Here is a 22,355-nt window from a genome sequence, read left to right as displayed (position 1 = left end):
GTATCTCATGGCCACAATTTTCAGTGTTTTCCTCCTGGAAAATTCGCTTCTGGTTTCTGGGGAAAAAAATCCCCCATAATAAAAAAAAAAATCGTAAAATTGGGTGCAGCCACATGGTGACCTGCTTTACGACTGTCAAGATTTAGGACCAAAATTGCAGGCTAAATTGCAGTTCTTACGTCAAGGACTTTACCTGTATTCAAACATATCTGACCAATTTCAAGTGTCACCCTTCCCATTCTTCCTCTTAAGTGTCACTTGTCATCAAAGGTGGATATTCAGATGAACTCTGAGTTGATTTAATTTTATTTACTACACTGTCTAAGATGCCTAAGAGGAGAAAGCTGCCATTTCTTATCTTATAGCTTTTTTTTTCAAGTATTGGTTATTAAAAGTGTAAAAGTTTTAAGACGGGTGGCCTCTGACATACCACAGGGGCCAAAGCACATGACAAACCCGATTCCTTCACAACCAGCGAAGATTCGACCACAATACAACCATTATCTTATGCCTTGAAATTTGAACCATTTTAATGCTTCACAAAAAAACAAACCACAACACATGGGAGCTCCTGATAACCTGAAATCTTTGGATGGCAAGCGGAATGGTGAATGGACTTAAGCCCCCAAATTTGGTGCCTAAAATGGTTGCCAGCCGCAATATAACCTTTCCCCAAACCAGGTTAACTGTTTTACAAGCCAGGTTAACTCTTTTATCTATCCTTTCCTTGTCCCGGATTGGATAGATCTATGCGTGCAAATTCTCTGAAACATTCTTCAAACGTCAGGACAACTTGTAATGAGGCAAAAAAAAAAAAAAAGCTCACATTTTAATCAGAAGGGAAAGACCAGTCTTATTTAAATCACCCAGCTCCTACGATGAATGGTGGGGGGGGGGATCCTTTGGCACCCCAGGCATGGCCTAGATTCCATTCCACGCCTGGCACTGCCATGACAAGCTGGGGCATCCTCACTGTGGCAGCTCCCTGATGCCCTTGAGAGCATCCGTGCAGGACCGGATGAGTGAACAAAGCTGGATGCTCCTTTCAACAGAGGTAGTTTCCTGGAGATGTTGGCTTGCCCAGCCGATCTTCTGTAGAATGGTCTCTTCTGCCGCAGCCAGGGTGTTGCGTGCCAACAGAGCATTAGGTGCAGCGGTGGACGCTGGGAGGGCTGGGTCAGGGGCGCTTGAGCGGAGACCCAAAGCTGCCCCTTCGCAATGCTCCGGGCGTGACACCATTTCATCAGTGTTGGTGGCAAGCTGACGCTCCCGTACCTGGGAAAGGGCTGCTTGTGCATTGAGCGCTAGAGGGAGAGACAGAAGATCAAAGAGGTGGGATCACGGGTTCAGCAACAACAAGCGCTGTCTAGGACAGTTGCCGAAGTCCAGGGATATTTTCGTATGGCCTGGAAAAATCCTGTCCAGATTCTCCAGGAGCAATTTTAACACTTGAGATGCTCCCAGCCACAGCAGAAAAGGGGGTCTCTTTCCCCCTTGCAAAGAGGGCAGCACAAATGCAAGACCACTTCAGTTGTCAGAGCAGCACAAAATGTGCTGTTTTTATCTGAAGCAGCAACTGCACAAAATGTCCACCCGATAGCTCTCCTTTTGCATATGAATTGCATTTCACAATTTATAATTTACCGTATTTTTCAGAGTATAAGATGCACCTTAGTTTTTGGGGAGGAAAATAAGAAAAAAGGTGATTAGCAGGTGGATCAGCCTCCCGGACTACCCCCAATCAGCTGTTCCCAGAGGTGAATTTTAGCAACAGGTTCCTTGGTTGTGAGCTCTGTTCTTTGCTTTTTTTTTCTGCCTCTGAAACTTCTGAAACTCTGTTTCAGAAAAAAAAAATTTTCCTGCTTCTGAAAGCCTCCGAAACAGAGCTTCAGGAAAAAAAGCCTCTGAAGCTCTGTTTGGGGGCTTCTTTTCTGATGCTTTTTTCAGCCTCTGAAACCTCAGTTTGAGAAGCTGGGTGGGGCTACATTCGGAGTATAAGATGCACCCAGATTTTCACCCTCTTTTTTGGGGGGAAAAGGTGCGTCTTATACTCCAAAAAATACGGTATGTATGCAGTGGATTGAGTTGGGAGGTTCCGTTTATGTCGTGATGCTCACCCAGGCCGTTCCCATTTGGTGCTGCAGAAGCACAGAAGAGCTCCCACCATCTCTTTTCATGACACAGGGCAATATACTCTAAGAGGACCAGACTCCACCAAGCGGGGCAGGTGAATAAGAGAAACAGCTCCCGGCTTCCTCTGCCCACCGTACCTGGATTGTCCTTGTCCACATCGGAATTAAGCTCCTGGCAGGTGACACAGTACAACTTCTTCTGCTTATCTTGCAGCAAAATAGTCTAGAAGGCAATTCGGTGACCAAGGCAAAGGGGACAGGAGAAGAAAAGGATAGAAGTCAGGGTTTGTTTGGCAAAGTCATGTGATGGGTGTGCATTGAAGGGAGAAGAAGGAAAGCCCACCCACTGACCCCTTGCTGAAGGAAACCACTTTTTCATACTGGGCCTGCCCAACACAAATGACACCCCCCCCAACCAATTCCCAATCAAAGAGTTCAAAGAAGCAGTCCGTTCAGCAGAAAAACCAGGCACAGCCTAGCCTGGCATCAAGGAACCGGGCATCACCTTCAGCCTGATTGTTTTCGCTTCTGGTCTTGTCTGATCACCGAGTGGCCCCCTTTCCTCGGGCAGCTTTCTTCCTCCCCCCCCAACTTTCTCCATATGACCGTCAGGCCGTGGAGGTGGGGGCGGTTTTGAGAGAGAAGAAAGCTCCCATCCGGGGCACTCTGCACACGCCCCGGGGCGGCCTCGCTCACCCCGCACTCGTCGCAGCACTCGCCCAGCATCCGGTAGCCCTTCAGCAGGTATTCGCTCATGAGCTTGCTGATCTTATCCTGCCGCTCGCGCCGGGCCTGGATCACCTTCAGCTCGGCCTCGGAAGGCGGTTCCCACTCGGCCTCGTCGTGACCTGGGCCGGGAAAGAGGAAGCCGCGATGGGGGCGAGACCCGGACCTGGAGCCCGAGTCGCCCCCCTGCTCTTCCCCGTTGTCCATCGCCTCTGGCAGGGCTTCGGGCTGGTCGCTGGGCCGGAGATCCATTGCCATGACGACGCCTTTCCCTCCCCTCCCCGCGTTACCTGCCGAGCTCAGCGCCATGTTGTTCCCTCTGCAACTTCCGGCGCTAGCCACGCCTTCTTCCGTCATCGGCGCAGGCGCCGAATGCCTCCTGGTAGGACTTTTCTACGTAAGGAGAAAAGGAAGAAAAAAGAAAAGGCTCACGGCTTTCAACTTCCCTCCGGCATCTTTAACCGGCCGCGCAAAGGTTCCGGGAGACGTTTGTTCCCGTCTTTTAAGAGAAATTCTTGAGTCTTTTATTGTTTTTTTTTTAAAAACAATCAAAGTTATAATTCAATATTTGAATGCTGGCCATCAATGTGGGATAGGACTCCGATTCTAACGCTCCTTAAAGTCACGGGAGCCTCCTGGAATTGGTAGCTTTTCCAACCATCGGACTGTTATTTACCGGCACGAACTTTTTTTTTTTTAATAGATGCAGCTAATTTCGTCGGATGCACATGGAGGGTTTTTCAAGCGATATAGAATTCGAACAGGAGACCCCGGAAAGCAGGGCGTGGATGGGTAAATGCAAGTCACACGTGGGAGAATTTCTCTCTACTGGCTCGGCCATTGTAATATCTCAAAAACCCAATTCTAAAACGGCTGCATCTTTTGATGGGATTGGCAATCTCTGGCGTTAAAATGCCCCGCGTTAAATTTTGTTACTCTAAAATGACAACTCTAAAAGTTGTGGTTATTTGTGGCTGAGAAGTTTGTCGTCTGTCCCACGGTAAATGGCTACTGCGTAACCATCCCCCTTTCAAACTCCTAGGTCAGAGATGGGCAAATGTGGCTCTTTTACAACCTCTGGACTTCAACCCCCAGAATTCCTGACCCATCTTGGCTGTTCAGATGAAAGGCTGTCTCAGGAATTCTGGGAGTTGAAGTCCAGAGGTTGTAAAAGAACTACATTTGTCTACCCCTGCCCTAGGTCCGTTTAAACCCAGTTGTGTCTCAACCTTTGGCAGCTTGTAGGCGTGTGGACTTCAACTCCCAGAATTCCCCAGCCAGCTTTTCATCAAATGTGCCATGTGGATGCCTTCAAGACTCCTTGGGTGACACAGAAGCTTTTGGGTTGACTTTGGAAAGGTGGGATATACATCTAAATCGGCATAACCCAGGATCGTCCTAGCTAGCAGATTCCTCTCCAGGCTGCCTCTTTTATGATGTCCAACTCCTGATTAGGGAAGACTCTTTGCAGAGTTTCCAAGGGTTTCAGCCTAGATCGGGGGTGGGAAATAAACGGGAAACCAAGAATAAGATACTGAGAGCCTCGGGGCTTTTTGGAGAAACATCCTTTTTTTTTTAAAATCAGGGCTCTCTAATCGTTGGCAACTTTAGGACTCGTGGACGGATTTTATGCTGGCTGAGGATTTCTGGGAGTTGAAGTCCGCAAAGTCGTAAAGTTGCCAACGGTTGGATCCCTGCTTTAAAGGATAGTCCCGTTTATCTGAAAGTTTGCCAAAGAATGGGAGTAATCTGCAAATTGGGGAGGATGACGAAAGAGGAGGAGGGCTGTTTTAGATCGAAATGGCTGTAAAAATCCGAGTTTATTTTTTTTCCGGTCGTGAACTGCAAGATCGCCCGTCCACGGCTTTATAAGAGTCGGCTGTGGAAGCGGCGCCCACCGATCCTCGTACGCGGAAAGACGAAGCGGGACCTCCGGAATTCTCCCGGGCGGGACAAACGGCGGGCTGCAGCGCGGGAGCTTGACATTCGGGTCTCCGCTCGGATCATCGGGCGCGCAGACCCTTGCGAGCGGCCGGGACATCTCCGCTTTTCCGATCCCACCTCCTCAACCAGGACGCTTCTCGCAATTTTGCCGCTCACCTACCCTCCCCGGCGGGTGGGAGTTTGGTAGTGGTTCGCAAAACCCGGGACCGCCGGATCGCGATCCAAACTTGGGAGGCGCAACGCTGCCCCCGGCGGCTCTGGGTCTCCGCTCGCAATTGGGACCCGTGGGGAAAGGGGAGACTTGGTTCCCACGTGGGCGAAGAAGGGCCGGGGAAAGCCTCCCGGCACGCAGCGCACCCAAGTTGGGTTCAGAAGGACTGGAGGTTCGGTGACGCATCTTTTCCGGCACTTTTGGGACTCTGAATTCGGTTTGGGAGCGATCCGGATTCAAATCTCCCTTATCGTGGTGCGACTCGCGGTGGACGGCCCAGGCAGGGTGCCCTGAAGCTGAGCGAATGGGTTCCGTTTTAATAAACCAGGTTTCGAAAATATCTTCAAACCAAACTTTTAAAAGTTAGCAAACTTGTAAAGGAAGCCCCAGCCTCTATTTAGGGGGTCCTCGAGTTACGACCGTTCCAGGTTAGAACGGCCCTGGAAAAAGTGCTTTTTTTTTTTTTACACTGTGGTAGCATCCACGTGGTCAAATAAAATGCAGATGCTTGGCGAATGACTCATACTTATGACAGTTGCAGTATCCAAGTCTTGTGGGATTCCCACTTTTGCAATCTCGTCAACAAGTCGGGGGGAGGGGGGGAGAGAAGGGAAACGGATTCACTTAACAACCGTGTTATTAATTGAACCACTGCTGTGATTCACCTAACGGCGGCAAGGAAGATTGTAAAATGGGGGTAAAAAACTCACTTCACAACCGTCCCACTTTGCGACAGGAATTTTGGGCGGCATTGTGGTCGAGGAGGGTTCATGGAGTTCAGTGGAGGAGTCCAGAAAAAAAGCTTGTGGCAGATACTTAGTCAAAAGGTAAAGGTTCTCCTCGCACGTATGTGCTAGTCGTTCCTGACTCTAGGGGGCGGTGCTCATCTCCGTTTCAAAGCCGAAGAGCCAGCGCTGTCCGAAGACGTCTCCATGGTCATGTGGCCAGCATGACTCAAGGCCAAAGGCGCATGGAAAACGCTGTTCCCTTCCCACCAAAGGTGGTCCCTATTTTTCTACTGGCATTTTTTTTTACCTGCTTTCGAACTGCTAGGTTGGCAGAAGTTGGGACAAGCCACGGGAGCTCACCCCGTTGTGCGGCACACTAGGGATTTGAACCGCTGAACTGCTGACCTTTCTGATCGACAAGCTCAGCGTCTTAGCCGCTGAGCCACCACGTCCCGTACAATAGAGAGATACATATGCCCGTTCTCAACATGATGAATTATTGTCTAAAAAATTCCCAACATAACCCCTTTTCCAGGCAAGACCAGAAAAAAGAAAAAAAAGGAAAGAACGGACGATCAGTCCATGCCATGGTTAGCCACGGACTTCATAGTTTTATAGCACTGTAAAGGGACGAAAGGAAACGCCTCCCTTCATCTCAAACTCTGACATTGCTCAATACTCAAAACTGGCCCAATAGGTCCAAGGTTTTTTTTTCCCTACTTCTCACCTGCAGCTTTGTGCCTTATTCTTCTCCAGGATTCCCCTTCTGTCCAGTGAGATGCCCGGGAATTCATGGACCAAATCTTAAAGCATCTTCACGGATCAACGGACGGTTTTGTAGCTTTGAGCTCCCGTTGCCGTTTGGAAGGAACGGGACTAATGCAACAAGCAGCGCTAAAATGGACTGGTTAATAATCAACTCGTGGGGTTGTTGAAATTCAGAGTAGAATGAATGAGCTGGAAGGGACGTTGGAGGTCTTCTACTCCAGCCCCCTGCTCAAGCAAGAGAACCTAGGCTATTTCAGACGTCTAGACTCTTCTTAAAAACCTCCACTGTTGGAGCACCCACAACTTCTGGTGGCAAGCTGTTCCACTGGTTAATTGTCCTCACTGTTAGGAAGTTTCTCCTTAATTCCAGGTTGCTTCTCTCTTTGGTTAGTTTCCACCCATTGTTGCTTCCTCTCCTGCCTTCAGGTGCTTTGGAAAATAAGTTGACCCCCCTCCTCTTTGTGGCAGCCCCCCAAATGTTGGAATACTGCTATGTCACCCCTAATCCTTTTTTTTTTTTAGCCTAGCCAAACTCAAATCCTGCAGCCGTTCTTCATATGTTTTAGTCTCCAGGCCTTTGATCATGCCTTGGGAGTCCCTTGGGAGTTGGGCAGCATAGAAATGCGACAAAATAAATAAATAAATAAATCTTAGTTCCTCTTCTCTGTGCTTTTTTTCCCCCCAAGTCTTATCATTTTTGTAATATGGTGACCAAAATCAAAGCAAATCATAAATGTTTTTGCTAGCTAATCATCCTATACCACCAATGGCACTGTTTTATTTAGACTTGGAGGCTATAACAGGTAGTCCTTGACTTGCAACAGTTCATTTAGTGACAGTTCGAAGTTACGATGGCATGGAAAAAAGGGACTTACGACCGTTGCAAGCATCCCCCTGGTCACGTGATTCCAATTCAGCCAGTTTGGTAACTATTTATGATGGTTGCACAGTATCCTGGGGTTATGTGATCAACATTTGTGACTTTCTGACAAGCAAAGTCAACAGGGAAGCCAGATTCACTTAAGAACCGTATTCCTCACTTAACAACTGCTACGGTTCACTTAATAATCATGGCAATGTGGCAAGGTCGTAAAAGGGGGCAAAACTCCCTTTAACAAATGTCTCGCTTAGCAACATAAATTTTGGCCTCAACTGAGGTCGTAAGTCAAGACAGGTGGATCAGGCAGGAATGGCCCAACTGTCAGAAGCAAATTTTAAAAAGTTTGCATACTATAAGAAAAATAAATCCCAGACACAATTAAATACTTATCAACATGAACTGATTTTTAAGCAGGGATGAATGACAGGATCCATATTACAATGCCATAAGAATCCACAAAAATCTTGCCAAGAAACAATACCAGCTAAGTTGAATGTTAACCAAAAAAAAAAAAAAATCAAATTTAAAGTTCCTTATCCCTTGCAGTATTTAAATGTCGGGGTGCTACAGTGCATAATGCCTTTCCCAATTTTAAATTTATTTTTACTGCTCAAAGGTCACTTGTTGCCGAATGCAGAGTCTTTCGTAGTGGAGAAAAGCAGAAAAACGATTGTGTTGAAAGGAAAACGAAATTCTTTTAACTGGGAGTATTGAATCATCAAGTCTTCCTACTTCTAACCTTGTTATAATAGAGAACCCAGTCAGGGTCCTTCAGGACCTACTGACCCAAACTTCTGGATGTATTTTTTTATTGTTAACAGGAACCAGTTTCTTTAATCTTCAACGTAGTTTGGAGTCCTGAGGTAGCTCTTGTTGAGGCTGCATTACGTGAAATTCATGGATGTAACCGATTACGAATCTACTCTCAATTGATCTGACTGATGTGTATTAGAAGCCCCGCTATTAAAACCATGGCTAAATAAGCCACGGCCTAGCACAATGAACAAACCAAGCATTGGTTTTTGGGAAAAAGCAACCCTCGCCACTTTCTTCTGACCCAGCTCCCCAAACACGACAAACCCTCTGCCGTGAACTCAAGATTCCTTTTATTAGGAGTGCTGGCAGTCCCGGCAAAAAGTTTCTCCCTTAAGCTGACAAGTCCGTCCGTCCGGATGGTGAATAGTTGTCTGCCACATCTATTCATCTCCACCCCCTGCCTTTTATCCCCAGAGCTAGGATGGGGCTTCGCTAGCAGTAGTGGCTCTTCTATCCCAAGGATCGACCGGCCCATAGATTTCCACTGCTCTCCTCTCCTCTCCCTTCTGTGCATCAGGCACTGGACCCAGCTGTTCCTCCTTTTCCTTATCAGCCTCCTCCAGACCTGGGGGCTGTCGACTCTCCATCCGAGGGCTGACGGACGACCAGGCTCCACCCCTCTCTCTCTCTCTCTGACAGCTCCACTCCTGCTTCCCCCTAGGAGCTCTCAGGTTGCCTTGATGCTGACCCTGACGCCCACACCTCCTCCTCCTCTTGATTTGGCTGCTGGAAGGGTCGGCGGCCGACAGGCCACAACACACTTGCACAGTGGGTTGCCAGGAATCACAACAGCTCCCTTTAAACAAAAGTATTCCCGGCCTTCCAGTGTCATATCCGCACACTTCTCTTTCCCCCTATCTTGAGAACTCACCTTGCCTCACAACCAAGAGGTGTCTGGTTCTTTTTTTTACAAATGGACAGCTTGGAGGTCCCAATGGGACTGAAAGAAAATGGTGATTTTTCTTCTCTAGAACATAATGGGCGGACAGAGCTTTGTACATACAACTACAGGTAGTCCTCGACTTACAACAGTTTGTTTAGTGACTGTTCGAAGATACAAAGGCACTGAAAAAAGTGACTTATGGCCATTTTTTCACACTTAGGACCGCTGCAGCATTCCCCTGGTCACATGATCAAAATTCAGACGTTTGGCAAACTGACTCGTATTTATGATGGTTGCAATGTTCCGGGGTCATGTGATTCCCTTTGGCGACCTTCTGACAAGCCAAGTCAATGGGGAGGCCAGACTCACTTAACAACCGTTTTACTAACTTACAACGGCAGTGATTCCCTTAACGAATGTGGCAAGAAAAGTTGTAAATCGGGGAAAACTCAGTTAACAAATATATCGCTTAGCAACATGAATTTTGGGCTCAGCTGTGGTCCTAAGTCGAGAACTACCTGTACTGCATTACACAAAGCTTAGCAACTGCGATTTGTCTTTTAATGCTGTAGGCGCACCAAGTTCCTCACGTACGGAAAGGTAACGCCGGTTCGATTAATGCTACGCACTTTGGAGCAGGAAAGCTGGATCTTTAGGAATTCAAATGAGTTTGATATGTCTGGGTCTGCACTTTCAGGACCCCCAGGCAGAATTAAGTCCTCCATAGGAATGTTTTAGAGCAGGGGTGTCAAACTTGATTTAATTGAGGGCCGCATCAGGGTTGCATTTGACCTCAGGGGGCTGGGATGGACGTGGCAAGCTTGACATCACTTGTGCTGGGGGCGCCATGTGGTGGCCCCAGCGCTATACCAGTAATAATGGGCTTCTGAGCCCCGTTTTTGGCTAGGACACCCTCCTGCAACCCTTTGCCAGTGAAAACGGAGCTCGGGGGAGGCGTGTGTGGCCCTCATGAGCTCTGTTTTCAACTAAGATGGCTGCCCTGCAACCCTCTACCAGCGAAATTGGAGCATGTGGCCCTCCCGAGCTGTTTTTGCTGGCAGACGCACCGCAGGCCGGTCTTTCGCCCGCTGGTCCCTGCGGGCCAGATCCAAGCACCCCGTGGGCCCGATTCGGCCCCCAGGCCTGGAGTTTCTAACACCCCTGTTTTAGAGCACTCGTTCCCAGACTAAGCCCCAGTCAGCGATTCTGGATCACTGATGTCTTGACCCACAACCCGTATGGGGAAAATGGTCGGGAATGATAGGAGCCGCAGGGTAAAGCCTCCAGTGGGACAAAGCTGGGCGAGGCTGGTTTTACAGAGATACTGATGAAAGAAAGGTAAGGGTGAACGAATGAGAACTTGCGCACATACACAAACGCACACCAAAATCATAACACAACTGGGTGGTCTAAAATGTCCGAGTCCATTTTATTTACAGTAATACCAAAAAAAAAAAAAAAAAAATTACCTAAACTCACTTCTAACATAAGGTTTACCTGTCCAGCCTAGGCTGTCATAAATCAAGGAAGGATGCCGTTACATAAAAGCAACTGAGCCGATTTGAAAAGGTGATTCTCTCATCATTAAATGAAAGTTTAACCAGGTGGAATTGTTTTCTCATTGGGCGGGATCTCGAGAAAGGCCAGACTGAAGAAGTTGAAGTGATCATCGTTCTTGGTGCGAAACAAACCTCCCCACTCCCACGCCACACTTTGGTTTTAAGAGGTCCAGTGTGCACCGATGTACGATGCTCCTGAGGCCAGACAGAGTGCCAAGGTTAAGGCAATCACCCAAAGGTTTTTTTTTTAAATAAAATTGTTCGCCTTGGGGCAGCACACACAACTCAACTAATAGCACACCTTTTACATGGCGTAAGGAAGAACAACAACAACAAAAAAAAGAAATGTTAAGAGCTAACGTGGCCTAGGGCACCCATGATCAAGAAATGTCAGGACTACAAGGATCTTCTGAAATCGAACTGCTGACTGAGGACGCAGCAGCTGGGATTATGGTCTACGGGTTACAACGGCGGAGGCCACGGAAACAGAGTCCCACCCCAGAAGGCGGGGAATTTCCTCTACAGACGGCGCTGGTAACTAGCATGCAGCTGCAGTTGTGCGTTACGCAAGTAATCGCCATAGGCACCTGCGTAACGGGCATCAGACTGCATTTCGGGGAGGCGGCGATAATCCAGTTGAGCTTTTGTTGGTGAGTGGCGGTACGCATGGGGGGAGTCGGATAAGCGGCGGAAATCAGAGAAGTCAGATAAACGGCGGTCATCTGAGAGATCAGAACTGTACCTGGTTAAGAGAAGAGACATTTGGTGAATTAAAAAGAAAAAGAGGCTCATGGCAAATGCCCCAATTAAATATCGGCTGTGCCTCCTCCCGCCCAACCCTCAAATATCTGGTAGAGAACAGCACTGATAGGTGTAAGCACAGACAGGAACTTTTTAGAAGAATTCAAAGGAGATTTTTTCCCCCCCCTCTACTATCTGATAAGAATTAGAGCCCTTTTACCTGTGTTTTGGAGGAGGGAGAGAATCCCTTAGTGGCTTAGTTAAACTATAAATTCCTGCTTAAGAAAAGCACTTAAGCTCTTCCAGACTTGATGAGACTACAGTCCAGAAATTAAATTCCAGGAAGATGAATAAAGGATCCTCGCTTGCATTCCTTTCTAACTCCCAGTACTGATAGGAAAAGTTCCGTTAATAATCTGGCCAGGAAAACGTTTAAAGTTTGCTCAGGATTCGGTTATGGTGTCTCTGTACCTTGGACTCAAATTCTATCCTATTACATAACCACTTTAAACAATTCAGGCTCCTGGAAGTTGAACATGGCTCAAAATAGAGGCCACAGTGAGCAGAGCATGTTTGACTGGAACCTAGAAAACTTAAAAAGGCTTTGGATCTGGTAAGAACCAAACACATCCCTTAAGTACCTTTGTGCTCAAGCCAAGTTAAGGAGCTAACTTAAAGAGCTTAGCTTCACTTTCATACGACAGGGGAGGTTCAGGAAGCAGAGCCCATGCACCTTCCACCAATTTGTCCAGGTATTTTTGGTTCTTAGGATGTCTCTTCTTCTTACATGCATGTAATAATGCAGATTGGGGGAGAGGTAAATTAGGAGGGTAATTATCTTTTGCTCCCTTTTCCCTTAAATAGAAAAAGCACAGAAAAGGGCTGAAGGATCAACCGAGAGGGGGGGGAAAAAATCTAAAGGCAGAATCAATGAAGCAAGGGGGGTTTAGCGAGCCCCATTCCCAACCCCTTCTTCCTGTTTTCAGGCACACCCCAAATTTAAGGATTTGAAAGAAACCTGCCACCACCTGCTAGAAAGTGCAGAATGGAGCCTCGTCTGGAGTCCCTCTGGAAGTACAGAGAGCTCCTCGGACAGAACGCGGGGTTGCTGCGCAAAGCATGATCAAAGCGGCATACCTCTTGTTCATGGCAGCCGCTTTTCTGTAGAGATCCTCACGGCTTCCGCGTGGCGGGGAGAGGCGTGTGCGTTCATAGAGTGGGTGGAGAACGGCACTTTCTGCCTGGGACATTCCCGCATAGGAAGCTGCCTGCTGCCCGGTTTGGGCCAACCCATTGTAGGCTGCAGCCTGAGACCTATACCCTGCTGCTACGGGGGCCGAAGCAGACTGCTGGACTGCATAGGCTGCTTCTGCTGGGGCTCGGTAGGCCGTGGGCAACGAAGCAGACAGCTGCGTTTTGTAAGCAGCCGCCGCCGCTGCATCCTGCATGCCGTAAGCAGCTGCCAGGCTGGCTGCAGACTGAGTCCCGTAAGCAGATTGTATCGCAGACGACGCCTGAGCCCCGTAGGTAGCAGCATGGCCCACAGCAGACTGGACTCCATAGGACGCAGGTTGGGCTGATAGACTGTGGGCCGCGTACAAGGCTGACTGGCTGGCTGACGGCTGGGCTGCATAAGAGGCGGAGAGAGCAGTTGCTTGGGCTCCGTAGGAGGCTGCGTAGGAGGCAGCGGTCTGGGCTCCATAAGCAGCAGCAGCAGCGGCGTACGTTGTGGAGGGCTGGGCTTCGTAACTGGCAACTTGGGAAGCAGTGGCCTGGGTTCCGTAGGCTTGATTATTATAGGATGATAATGCCGAGGCCGCCGCCGCCGCCGCCTGAGTACTGGAGGACCCCATGGCAACAGAGGACTGGGCTCTGTAGGCATTGGCCAGCATGGTCGAGGGCTGGGCTCGGTACATGGCTGCCTGCCCAGTGGTCGGTTGAGGCCTGTAGGCCATCCCAAGCGACGCTGCAGGCTGGTCTCTGTAGGAAGCTTGCTGACCGGTCATGGGAAGCGAGTAGCCTGCTCTCGTGGGTGAGCGTCTTAGCGGGCTCCGGTCCCTTCTGAAGAAAGAAGGGGAGATCTGCCTGGCTTGGCCATTCGAGTCAAATTTGGTGTTACTGTTCATCCGCTGCTGATAGTCATAGTCAAGTGAAGAATACCCCGGATTCCCCATTGAGAAGGCAAGGTTACTGGATCTCATGCCATCATTCCTGGTCTGCAGGTTCTCTAAAGTTGGTATTTTGTTCTTTTCGTCTCCGCCGAACTGGCCAATGTATCCTGCAATCCCCCTTTTGTGAGCTTTATTGGAAAGTTCCACGTTAATCCTTTTGCCCTTGATTTCTCTTCCGTTAAGGTGCTCAATAGCCGTTTTAGCATCCTCGTCTTTCTCCATGTGCACGAACGCGTAGTCTGATAAAGCAGCAGACAGAAGGTTATCAATAAGGAACACATGACATTTAATTAGTGGAAACCATTTCTATCGGCATACACCTTGGATACAGAGAAAGGCCTTAACCGGCGGGTATCCGCTAGGAAGCAGCCTCTGTCTGCAATAGGAATAGCATTTAGACTTACATACCGCTTCACAATGCTTTCCAGCCCTCTCCAAGCGGTTTACAGAGTCAGCATACTGCCCCCAACAATCAGGGTCCTCCTTTTACCCACCTCAGAAGGGTGGAAGGCTGAATCAAGGCTGAGGTGAGAATCATACTCCGCAGTCCGCAGAATTAGCCTGCAATACTGCATTCTAACCAATGTGCCACCAGGGAAGGGAAGGGATCTTGGAGCTCAAGCAGGAGGCTGTACCACCCTGGACAGATGGCTGTCCAATAGAGGGCGGCTTTGCAATTCTAACCACTACAACAAAGAGGCCACTGGAACCTAGCAAGGCACAAGATAGCAATAGCCCTCTCTAAGCGGTTTAATCAGCATATTGCCCCTAATTTGGGTCTTCATTTTACCCACCTCGGAAAGATGGAAGGCTGAGTTAACCTTCAGCCTGGTGAGGTTTGAACTGCCGAATTCCAGGCAGCCAGCAGCCAACAGTAGCCTACAGTACTGCGCCACCATGGCTCATATCAAACAACTGTTGCCTTAGCACCAGGGTTCCCCTCTCACCAATGCCTCTAGCATCTGAACGATTTGCTTAGCTGGTTCACAAAATGGAGGATTAATTCCCAGGGGGTCACCATGCAGAAGACACAACAGGTTTGAATTTTTTTTTTTTTTAATCTCCCGAGAGCAAAATTGGAACTGGGCTCGGGCAAACACTAGAAGCTTCCCATGAGAGCTGTTTAGCAGTAGGAACAGACTGTCTCATGAGGAGCTGCCTATTGTTCTCTGGAAGCCTTTTAGGCAGTGGTTGAACAGACCATGCATCAGAGACTGCACTGAACAGGGAGTTGGGACTAAAGAATCTCACAGGTTCCTTCCAAAACAGTTATCTCCATGGTGCTTCATCTTTTTACTTCACCGTATGAATCCTGAATAAAGACTTTGAATGATATCAGTATATCATCCCCAGCCAAAAACAGAGAAGACACAGATCACAGAATAAAAGGGTTGGGAGGGAAGAAATCAGAAATTCCTTCTGATTTCCATGCTGTTACTTCAACTGAAAATGTGCAAAAATACGATGTAACTGTAACAGCTTTTAACACTAGGTTGGGCTTTTCTCTTTTGGAAAAAAACTTTAAAGTAGTGCGCTTAGAACTGTGCTAAAAAGGCTTAAAAATGAAATGATCCTTTAAGGAAAAACTGGTGGCTTAATTTGGACAGCACATAGTAAATTTATATTTTTACATGGCTTTAATCAGTAGAATTCTTCATAGCTTTGACGAAAATGAATTTCAAGTAACAGCAGAAGTTGTTATGCGAGATGATGGTTATCTTTCTACAGTGCAGTCTCTCCCACTAGTTTATGTAGGTTAAGAACACAGAACACAAGGAAGCATCTCCTACACTTCACATCAGGTGCAGAATATATGTTAAGACTTTTCCCTGCTGAATTCACATTGGTACAGCAGACTTGACAAAGCTCCAAAAGAAACATTTTAACATACATACATAGCCGTATTTTTCGCACGATAAGACGCACTCCCCCCCCCAAAAAAAGTGGGAGGAAATGTCTGTGCGTCTTATAGAGTGAATATTGCGGTCGGGGGGAAGGGGATTGGTTGCCGCCGGTCGCTGCCGCTGGGAAACACTGGATCCTTCACTGCTGATCTGCTGATTGGATCAGCCTCCTGGAATACAGCCAATCAGCTGTTCTAGGCGGTGGGGATTGATTGCCGCTGATCGCCACTATCAAATGGTAGAGATCAGCGGCAATCCCCGCCACCTAGAACAGCTGATTAGCGGTATTCCGGGAGGCCATCCAACTGCCAATCAACTGCTCATCAGCAAATGCTCTAGTGTTCCTCGGCGGCAGCAGCAGCTCAGGTTATTTGAGCAGTGGTGGACACAGCGGAGTGGAGCCCTCACGAGCCACGTGCTGGGGCTGCGATAACGTGCTGAAGCTGACCAGGCTGTTTTGTTTGCTGCAAGGATGCTAGCCAGATGAATACTGCTGGGAGGCAGAGGCAGATTTTTTTTTCTTGTTTTCCTCCTCTAAAGCTAACGTCTTATGGTCCGGTACATCTTATAGTGCAAAAAATACGGTACATACATACATACATGCATACATATTCATTCAGTGGTTGAGTCACATGCAGCTCTTTCAAACCAACTATTACTGGAGAAAAAAATCAGGGAATTACAACCAATGCAAATAGTATGGACTTTTAAGTTTACATATTCTATAATTCTGTAGAGTCACTTTGCAGAGTGAGATGGGCGGCACCTAAATATAATAAAAAGATTAAAAATTATATTTACACTACAAATATTGTCATTTGACGATATTTCTCAGCTCTTTCATGGAAACAAAATATTTTCCCCATTAAGCCTTAAGAATATATTAATCCATAACTACCGCAAAAAAGTTGACCTGGTTCACTTGTTTTCCCGACATGTCTTTTTCCCATTTCCATGGGGATTTATCTATGTCACGTTTGCCAAATTGTTTTATACTTGAGTTGGTTCACTGATGAATCATGCTGGATTTCCCACAACTATTTCCGGAAGGGACCATGGAGGTTTTCTATCAATGACTACTAGCATAGACCAGTGATGGCGTGTCCACACCCATAATGCAATGATCCCCACACGCCCCGCCCCCCTGCGCATGTACGCATGACCCCCCCACTGCCCCGCCTTCCTGCACAGGCAAACGGGACCCCCCCCCGCGCTCCCCCCCCACCGCGGATATGCGCCCAACCCCCTTTCACCCCATTTTGGCCCCAGCAGGCCTCCCTGAAGCCTCTGGAGGCCGGAAATGGCCCATTTCCAGACTTCCGGTAGGCCCATTTTTCACCCTTCCCAAGCTCCAGAGGCTTTCCTGAAGCATCCAGGAGGACGAAAATGGCTCCCCTGGCCCTCGGGAGGCCAGAAACTGCCTGTTTCCAGACTTCCAGTAGGCCCGTTCTTTGGCCTTCCAGAGCCTTAGCGCGAGCCCTGTACTTACCTGGCATCCAAAACGGGCTGCGTGGAGACTCCTGGGAAGGGAGGCATGGGCATGCGCACTCGTCTTCCGCATACGCGGCAGACCCAAAAATCAGCTGGCCAGCAGGAGGCGCACACACATGCACAGTGGAGCTAACCTAGGGCGATGGCTCACGTGCCCACAGAAATGGTTCCGCATGCCACCTGTGGCACGCCATCACGGGCTATCAATCCATGCTTTCATAACCTTACATTTGGACTACTTGTACTGCAAGTAGGGAAAAAAGCACTATCAGAAAAATAGTAAGATTTTTACTAGGCACATGTTTTGCTCTTCCTTTTGACCACAGGCACAAAAATATATAGACCCATATCTCCAACCACTCAACCTCTTTGAACTCTTTTGATTTACAACCTCTTGTTTAGCAACCATTCAAGGTTACGACGGCACTCAAAAAAGTTACCGGTGCTTGTCCTTATGCCCATTGTAGTAACCCAAGCGATTTTGCTTGTGATCAAAAGTTGCATGCTTGGCAGCCGGCATGTATTTTACAATGGTTGCAGTGCCCTGGAGTCACAGGATTGCCATGTGTGAGCTTTCAACAAGCAAAGTCAGTGGGGAAATCTGGTTTGACTCAACAAACACGTGATTCACTTAAAAACTGCAGTGATTCACAACAATGGCAAAAAAAGATTGAAAAAAAATCTAAAAGTATACTAAAAGTAGTACATCCAACCTCTACAATGGGACTCTTGGAAGAACCAGACAAGATAAATATTTGTCTGGCTCCAAGATGGAGGGAAAAGAACAAAGCTCCAACTACATCAAACCACCACCAACTTCCTGTTCTTAATATTTTGCTGACATGCTTCCCAAGGCAAAGGGATGGGGGTGTGGGCAGAGAGATTCATCTTCCCTTCCCCCTCTCCCCCCCCCTTTATGGGTATTGCAGCCATCTATAACAGAAGCAAACCATGATTAAAGCACGAGGCTAGAAATCAGAAGATGATAAATTCTAGTCCCGCCAGCTGGGTGGCTTTGGGCCAGTACCTCTCTCAGCCCAACCCGCTTTCCAGGGTTGTTGTAGTGGGAAAAAATGTGGAGGAGAAAGGTGTGTTTGGGTATTTTTGTCGCCTTGAGTGATTTGTCAAAATAATAATAAAAAAAAATCTGGCCGAGACTGGAGGCTGTATGTTTCACCGCCACCCTGCTGCCCCCAGCAAGGAACCCACACTAATAAAACAGGAAACAGGTGACAGAAGACGGGCCTATCGGTCCCTACTGAGCCACGCTCGCTCTTTGCCAAAATGCCCTCTCTTTCCCGCCCCAAGGGCACCCAAAGGAGAGATGTCCACGGCACTGCGTTCCATCATTGGTGTCCCTTGGCGACCGGGGTCCGATCCAACCGCCCACCCCCGGAAAAAGGCCCCCTTCTCCCTCCCCAGCCCTTTCCATTGTGTGTGGGGGTGCCCGAGCTGAAGGATTAAAGGGCGGCCTTGTCTCTTGTCTTTGCAAACCACCGCCCGCCGGTGCATTTGGTCGGCGTCGGAGCTGTGGCAAAAGCTAATGAATAGATGAAAAGGGGAAACAGAGCAATGAGAATTAAAACACCAAACGCCACCCTGGAGTCCGATCCTTTTACACACCCCCTCCCACCATCCTCCACTGCAGGCAGTCCTCGACTTATAACTTTGTTTAGTGACCGAAGTTACAGCAGCACTGAAAAAAGTGACTTACGACCGTTTTTTCACACTTGTGACCATTGCAGCATCCCTGTGGTCATGTGATCAAAATTCAGACGCTTGGCGACTGGCATGTACTTATGACGGTTGCAGCGTTCCAGGGGTCATGTGATCCCCTTTTACAGCCTTCTGACAAGCAAAGTCAATGGGGAAAGCAGATTCTCTTAACGACCGGGTTACTAACTTAACAACAGGTAGTCCTCAACTTACAACAGTTCATTTAGTGACCGTTGAAAATTAGAATGGCCGTGAAAAAATTGACTTATGACCATTTTTCACGGTTACCTTTGCAGCATTCCCCATAATTGTGTGATCAAAATTCCAATGCTTGGACACGGGTTCATTTTTATCACCGTTGTTGTATCGTGGGGTGTGTGTGTGTGTGTCACGTGATCTCCTTTTGCGACTTTCTTTGACAAGCAAAGTCAAGGCGGGAGGGAACTAGATTCATTTAACAACCAGGTTACTCATTGAACAACTCCAGTGATTCCCTTAACAAAGAAAGTTTGTAAAATTGGGGGGGAGAGGGGTGCAAAACTCACTTGAACAAATGTCGCACTGAAGAACTTAATTTTTGGTGCTCCCTTGTGGGTCGTAAGTCGAGGACTACCTAACTGCAATTCGCTTAACGACCGTGGCACAAACGGTGCTAAAAAAACGGGGGCCAAATCGAGGCGAAAGAGAGAGAGAGAGAGAGAAGGGGGGGGGCGCTTACCTTTCACGATGTCGCACTCGACGACGGGCCCGAACTCCTGGAAGAGGACGCGGAGCTCCCCGCTGGTGCAGGCGGCCGAGACGTTGCCGACGAAGATCTTGACGGTGTGGGTGGGCCTCGGGCGGGAGAGCTCGACGACGACGCGGTGGCAGTGCAGCAGGTGGCCGTTGAGCTTCTGGATGGCGCGGTCGGCCGCCGCGTCGTCGCGGAGGTGGACGAAGGCGAACTGCTTCATGAGGGCCACCTTCAGCACCTCGCCCGGCACCGCCGCCTCGAAGAGGTCGCGAAGCTCTACCTGCGAAGCCTCCTCAGGAACGTTGCCCACGAACACCTTCACGCCCGCCTGCATGGCGCGCCCCGCGGGTCCTGAGGAGAAACCGGAGAAGGGCGACGCGAGAGGCGGGAAGAAAAGGGGGGAAAAAAAAAAAAAAAAAAGGCGAGGCGGCCGCTCAAAATGGCGCCCGCGAAAGCGACGCGCTTTCTGAGGGGAAAACGCGGGGGAGCGCGCCGACGCGCATGCGCGGAGCTAGGACACGCCCACTTCCCTCCTCCGAGCGCGAGACGTCTCGCTTCCCGCTCCTGCCCGGCGCGAGACAACGCATGCGCGGTAGACACCCCCCCCCAATCTCCTTTTAAGGGATCCCGGGATGACGCGATTTCGTGCGAACAAGAAGCTTCGGGACAACTAAACCCGAAAGAAGCGTGGATTCAAATCGGGGAAGGGTATGGGGAGTTTCTTAAAAGGAAAAAAAAAAGAGGACACTTCATCAAGTCTCCGGAGAAGGGCGCCATATAAATCAAATTTAAAAAAAAAAAAAAGATGCGCCACTCTACGGGATTGAATAGCTCTATGTGACCCTGCAACTGAAACGGAACCGCTCGCCCTCCTCCTCCATCTTTTCTCACTGCGCTTGCGCAATAGCGCTGTTCCCGCTTTCCATAGATATAAAAAGGGTAGACGTTTGTTTTTTAATCTGTAGTTGGGGCTTTTGGGACTTTTTTTTTTTTTCTTACTTTCCTCCTTCCATGGGTTGGTTAATGACAGCTACCCTGTTTCCTCCAAAATAAGACCTCCCCTGATAATAAGCCCAATTGGGCTTTTGAGTGCATGGCAATAAGGCCAAGCACTTATTTCAGGGTTAAAAAAAAAAAAAAGACAGGATCTTATTTTCGGGGGAATACGGTACATCAATAATGAAAAAAATTCGAAATTTCGACCTGTGATTATTGGACACCAGCAGCTCCCTTTCGATGCAAATTATCATTTGATTTGAGTTCTGCAATAAAAAAGTTGCCGTAGATAGAGTCTGAATATTTGCTGAACCTTTCTGGTTTATCCTACGGCTGGCTGCCTATCAGAAAAGATTTAAGGCAGTTAATTTTGCAAACTTTTTAAAATAGATGGGGACTCCTGGGAGCTGAAATCCAGGCCTCTTAAAAGTGGCAACGTTTGGGGAGGAAAAAAACCCCAACAACCACTGGTTGAAAATATGGAGTTAGCTCTGAAAAAAACCGGCCACAAAATAAGTTAAGCATCACCACGGAATTTCTGAAACGGATATATCACACACACAAAAAAACAAAAAAAATCCATTTTATGTATCAGCCATGCATTAAACCAGAAGAGACACAGCAGCTGCTTAAGAAGATTATATAATTTAATGGATGGTCAAAGAAATAAAAAGAACCAGTTCAAATTGCACCACTGTCCCCAGACAGAAGCCTCGCGTGAAAAATCCACTCCCAAGCCCACCCTAATACACAACGGTTTTGTGGTACAGGTAGTCCTCGCCTTACGACCCCAATTGAGCTCCACATTTCCAGCATTCAACGAAAGCAGTCATTAAGTGAGTTTCCCCATTTTACCTCTCTTGTCACGTGGTTTAAATGAATCCCTACACTTGGTTAACTTTAGCGACACGGCTGTTAAGTGAATCTGGCTTTCCTCGTTGACTTTGCCGGTTGGAAGGTCGCAAAACGTGATCCCCGGGGACACTGCAGCCGTCATAAATGCGAATCAGTGGCCAAGCGTCTGAATGTTGACCGTGTTACGTGACCCTGGGGATGCTGCAAACGGTCTTAAGTGGGAACAATTGCTCACAAGTTGCTTTTTTTCAGTGGCGTTGTAACTTCGGATGTTCGCTAAATGAATGGCGGTAAGATGAGGACTATCCGTCCCACTCCCCTACTTTCTCACGCTTTACACAGAATAATAAAGTTGGAGCACTTCTAGCCCAGCTCTATTTTACAGAAACTAAGGCACTGTCACACATATCCCAAGAAGTCCGTGGGCAGCCGACTTGGATACAGGAAATCTTCGACTTACGATCACAATCGAATCTTAAAATTTCTGCGGCTAAGTGAGACATTTCCTGAGTGGATTTTTGCCCCGTTCTACGACCTTCCTTGCCACGATTGTTAAGTGAATCACTGCAGTTGTTAGCGACACGGCTGTTGAGGGAATCTGGCTTTCCCGCGTTGACTTTTGCTTGTCATCGACGGTCGCCAAAGGGGATCACGTGACACGGAGACCGTCATAAATAGGAGCCAGTTGGAGAGCATCTGAATTTTAATTACGTGAATGTTGAAACGGTCACAAGTCACTTTTCTGAATGCCGTTCAGTCATTAAATGAATTATTGTAAGGCGAGGACTGCCTGTACTAACAATTTATGGTATTGTAGCAACCTCTGTTGTTGTTGTTAATTGCAAAGTCGTGTCCGTCCCATCGCAATCCCATGGACGACGTTCCTCCAGGCCTTCTTGTCCTCTTACCATCCTCCGGAGTCCATTTAAGCTCACGCCGACTGCTTCAGTGATTTCATCCAGCCACCTCCTTCTCTGCCGTCCCCTTCGTCTTCTTTTGCCCTCCATCGTTCCCAGCATTCGGCTCTTCTCCAGGGAGTCCTTCCTTCTCCTTAGGCGGCCAAAGGATTTGAGTTCTTCAGATAAAGATGGGAGGAGAAAG

The 22,355-nt window shown here is 48.2% G+C and overlaps 2 protein-coding genes across 3 annotated transcripts; both read right to left on the bottom strand.

The window, feature by feature from the left end:
* Positions 1 to 512: 512 nt before the first annotated feature.
* On the bottom strand, positions 513 to 19,479 carry ZNRD2 (zinc ribbon domain containing 2). Of its 2 annotated transcripts, XM_070951364.1 has the most exons (5): positions 19,389 to 19,479; positions 3,149 to 3,251; positions 2,829 to 2,980; positions 2,271 to 2,355; positions 513 to 1,304 (listed from the first exon to the last, which is right to left on the bottom strand). In XM_070951364.1, the coding sequence occupies exons 2-5, from the start codon at positions 3,213 to 3,215 to the stop codon at positions 970 to 972; spliced, it is 639 nt and encodes a 212-aa protein (XP_070807465.1). In that variant the 5' UTR covers positions 3,216 to 3,251; positions 19,389 to 19,479; the 3' UTR covers positions 513 to 969. The 2 variants fall into 2 exon arrangements, with proteins under 2 accessions (XP_070807465.1, XP_070807463.1); XM_070951362.1 differs by lacking the exons at positions 3,149 to 3,251; positions 19,389 to 19,479 and having other exon boundaries at positions 2,829 to 3,110.
* LOC139322298 (RNA-binding protein 14-like) lies at positions 10,506 to 19,852 on the bottom strand. The gene is made up of 3 exons (XM_070951361.1): positions 19,389 to 19,852; positions 12,526 to 13,798; positions 10,506 to 11,389 (listed from the first exon to the last, which is right to left on the bottom strand). The coding sequence occupies exons 1-3, from the start codon at positions 19,735 to 19,737 to the stop codon at positions 11,167 to 11,169; spliced, it is 1,845 nt and encodes a 614-aa protein (XP_070807462.1). The 5' UTR covers positions 19,738 to 19,852; the 3' UTR covers positions 10,506 to 11,166.
* Positions 19,853 to 22,355: the final 2,503 nt, after the last annotated feature.

This window comes from Pituophis catenifer, unplaced genomic scaffold (genome assembly GCF_029215685.1).
Source record: "Pituophis catenifer annectens isolate HBS135680 unplaced genomic scaffold, rPitCat1.0.hap2 SCAF_10, whole genome shotgun sequence".
In the NCBI taxonomy this organism is placed as follows: Eukaryota; Metazoa; Chordata; class Lepidosauria; order Squamata; family Colubridae; genus Pituophis; species Pituophis catenifer.
This window is presented reverse-complemented; position numbering and strand designations above follow the sequence as displayed.